This window comes from Vanellus vanellus, assembly GCF_965231255.1.
Source record: "Vanellus vanellus genome assembly, contig: HAP1_SCAFFOLD_2459, whole genome shotgun sequence".
Taxonomy (NCBI): domain Eukaryota; kingdom Metazoa; phylum Chordata; class Aves; order Charadriiformes; family Charadriidae; genus Vanellus; species Vanellus vanellus.
The window spans coordinates 1-3611 of record NW_028128435.1 but is presented as its reverse complement, the minus strand read 5'-3'; the positions used below and the strand labels follow the sequence as shown (position 1 = coordinate 3611).

Genomic DNA, 3611 nt, shown 5'->3' with positions numbered 1-3611 from the left:
CCCTGCCCCATGGCAGAGGGCGACCCCGAGCATCCAGCCCCCCAAATCCTGCCCCACAGCAGGGTCAGGGACCCAATTTCACTCTGCCCCATGGCAGAGGGCAACCCTGAGCATCCAGCCCCCCAAATCCTGCCCTATAGCGGGGTCAGGGACCCCATTCCCCTTGCCCCATGGCAGAGGGGCACCTAGGCGTCTGTGCCCCCTAAGTCCTGCCCTATAGTGGGGTCAGGGACCCCATTCCCCCTGCCCCATGGCAGAGGGGCACCCAGACGTCTGTGCCCCCCAACTCCTGCCCCACAGCGGGGTCAGGGACCCCATTCCCCCTGCCCCATGGCAGAGGGCGACCCCGATCATCCAGCCCCCCAAATCCCGCCCCACAGCGGGGTCAGGGACCCCATTCCCCCTGCCTCATGTCAGAGGGCGACCCCGAGCATCCAGCCCCCCAACTCCTGCCCCACAGCGGGGCCGCCGACCCCCCCACGCGTCCCTTTCCCCCGTCCCCGCAGCGGGCGCACGCTCCCTCACCGGGACCCGTCGCGGGGCCCCGTCGCGGGGACGCCCCCCCCGGGCCGGGGGTCCCGGCCCGGCCCCCCACCGGCGCTGCCCCCGCAGGGTTCGCCTTCCCGGACTGGGCGTACAAGCCGGAGTCGAGCCCGGGCTCGCGGCAGATCCAGCTCTGGCACTTCATCCTGGAGCTGCTGCGGCAGGAGCAGTACCGGGAGGTGATCGCCTGGCAGGGCGACTACGGCGAGTTCGTCATCAAGGACCCCGACGAGGTGGCGCGGCTGTGGGGCGTGCGCAAGTGCAAACCCCACATGAACTACGACAAGCTCAGCCGCGCGCTCAGGTGGGCGGGGGGGCGATGGGGGGGGGTTGGGGGGCGGTTGGGGGGGGGTGGGGGGGTTTGGGGGGGGTTGGGGGGCAGTTGGAAGGGTTTGGGGGGGCATTTAAGGGGGTTTGGGGGCAGTTGGAAGGGCTTGGAGGGGGTTTTGGGGAGTTTGGAGGGGGTTTGGGGGGGTTTGGGGGCAGTTGAGGGGGTTTGGGGGGCATTTAAGGGGGTTTGGGGGGCAGTTGAGGGGGGTTGGGGGGATTTGAGGGGGTTTGGGGGGGCATTTGAGGGGGCAGTTGAGGGGGGTTTGGGGGGGCAGTTGGGGGGGTTGGGGGGCATTTGGGGGGGGTTGGGGGCATTTGAGGGAGGGGTAGGGTGGCATTTGAAGGGGTTTGGGGGCAGTTGGAAGGGCTTGGAGGGGGTTTTGGGGAGTTTGGAGGGGGTTTGGGGGGGTTTGGGGGGCAGTTGGGGGGTTTTGGGGGGCATTTAAGGGGGTTTGGGGGGCAGTTGAGGGGGGTTGGGGGGGTTGGGGGGCAGTTGAGGGGGGTTGGGGGGATTTGAGGGGGTTTGGGGGGGCATTTGAGGGGGCATTTGAGGGGTTTGGGGGGAAGTTGAGGGGGGTTGGGGGCTTTGGGGGGCATTTAAGGGGTTTGGGGGGCAGTTGAGGGGGGGTTGGGGGGCAGTTGAGGGGGTTGGGGGGCATTTAAGGGGGTTTGGGGGGCATTTGAGGGGGGTTTGGGGGGGTTGGGGGGCAGTTGAGGGGGTTTGGGGGCAGTTGGAAGGGTTTGGAGGGGGTTTTGGGGAGTTTGGAGGGGTTTGGGGGGCAGTTGAGGGGGGTTGGGGGGTTTGGGGTGGCAATTTGAGGGGGTTGGGGGCAGTTGAGGGTTTGGGGTGGCATTTGAGGGGGTTTGGGGGGCAGTTGGAAGGGTTTGGAGGGGGTTATGGGGGGTTGGAGAGGGTTTGGGGGGCAGTTGAGGGGGGTTGGGGGGTTTGGGGTGGCATTTGAGGGGGTTGGGGGCAGTTGAGGGTTTGGGGTGGCATTTGAGGGGGTTTGGGGGGCAGTTGGAAGGGTTTGGAGGGGGTTATGGGGGGTTTGGAGAGGGTTTGGGGGGATTTGGAGGGGGTTTAGGGGCAGTTGGAGGGGGTGGGGGGGATTTTGGGGGGGCATTTGAGGGGGTTGGGGGGGGGTTTGAGGGGCAGTTGAGGGTTGGGGGGCGTTTGGAGGGGGTTGGAGGGGGTTGGGGGGCAGTTGAGGGGGTTGGGGGGCAGTTGGAGGGGTTTCAGGGGGATTTGAGGGGTTTTGGGGGGTTGGGGGGTTTGGGGAGAGTTTGGGGGGTTTGGGGGGATTTGGAGAGATCGGTGGGCGGCTGTGGGGGGCGCACAAGTGCAAACCCCCCCCGAACTGTGACCGTTCAGCTCTGCCCTCGGGGGGGTCGGGGGGGGTTTGGGGGGGGGTCGGGGGGGCTTTGGGGGGGGGTCGGGGGGGCTTTGGGGGATTGAGGGGGGGTTGGAGGGCACTTGAGGGGATTTAAGGGGAATTTGAGGGGGTGGGGGGGGTTGGAGGGGTTTCAGGGGGGGTCTCGGGGGGATTTGGGGGGGTCTCGGGGGGGTTGGGGGGCGGTTGGCCCCCCCCGGCGGCACAAAGGGCCCCTCCCCCCCGTTACCCCCCCCCTCCCCCCCCCCCGTAGGTACTACTACAACAAACGGATTCTGCACAAGACGGAAGGGGAAACGCTTCACCTACAAATTCAACTTCAACAAATTGGTGCTCGTTAATTACCCCTTCATCGACGTGGGGCTGGCAGGTACGGGGGGGCAAAAGGGGCGGGGGGGGGGGGGGGCAAAAAGGAGGGGGGGGTAAAAAGGGGGGAGGGGGCACACAAAAGGGGGTGGGGGGCAAAAAGGGGGAGGGGCAAAAATGGGGTGGGGGGCAGAAAGGGGGTGTCAGGGGGGAAAAGGGGAGGGGGGGGGCTAAAAGGGGGGTGGGGGGCTAAAAGGGGGGTGTAGGGGCAAAAAGGGGGTGTTGGGGGGTCAAAATGGGGGGGTGGAGGGCAAATGGGTGGGGGGCAAAAAGGGGGTGTTGGGGGTAAAAAGGGGGGGTGAAAAGGGGGTTGGGGGCAAAAGAGGGGGGCAAAATAGGGGTGTTGGGGGCAAAAAGGGGGGTGGGGGGTAAAAAGGGGACAAAAGGGGGGGTGAAAAGGGGGTTGGGCAAAGGGGGGGGCGAAATGGGGGTGTTGGGGCAAAAAAGGGGGGGTGGGAGGTAAAAAGGAGGCAAAAGGGGGGTGAAAAGGGGGTTGGGGGCAAAAGGGGGGTGGGGGTGGGGGAGGGGCCGCCCCCCTGACCGCCCCTCCCCCCCCAGGCCCCCCGCTGCCGCAGAGCGCTCCGCCGCTGCCCTCGGGGGGGGGGTCCCACTTCCGCTTCCCCCCCCTGGTGGGACCCCCCACCCCCACCCCCGCCCCCGCCGAGGGGCTCTCCCCCCCTCCCCCCCACCCCCACGGCGAGGGGGGGGGACTCCCCATCGCCGCCCCCCCCCAGTCCTCCTCCTCCTCCTCCTCCTCCTCCTTCTCGCGCCGTTTGGGCTCTCTCAGCGATGGGGGGACGAACTGGAGGAGCCCCTCCCCCCGCTACCCCCCTCCCCCCCTGCCCCACCCCCCGCCCCCCTCTCCGGGGGGGGGTTTCGCACCATCCCCCCCCCTCCCCCCCACCCCCCCCCCGCGTTTGACCCCCGAAGGGCTTTTCCGTTTCGGCCCTTTCCCCGTTTCCCCCTCAGCGGCGGCGGAGG

General features: G+C 68.1%; 1 protein-coding gene across 1 annotated transcript; it reads left to right on the top strand.

Moving 5' to 3' along the window:
- Positions 1 to 410: 410 nt before the first annotated feature.
- On the top strand, positions 411 to 3503 carry LOC309684459 (uncharacterized protein; the record flags this gene model as incomplete). Its single annotated transcript, XM_082500365.1, is given in 4 exon segments — positions 411 to 847; positions 2518 to 2551; positions 2553 to 2634; positions 3189 to 3503. Coding segments are annotated over 4 exon segments (868 nt in total), but the record flags the coding sequence as incomplete, so codon positions are not given.
- Positions 3504 to 3611: the final 108 nt, after the last annotated feature.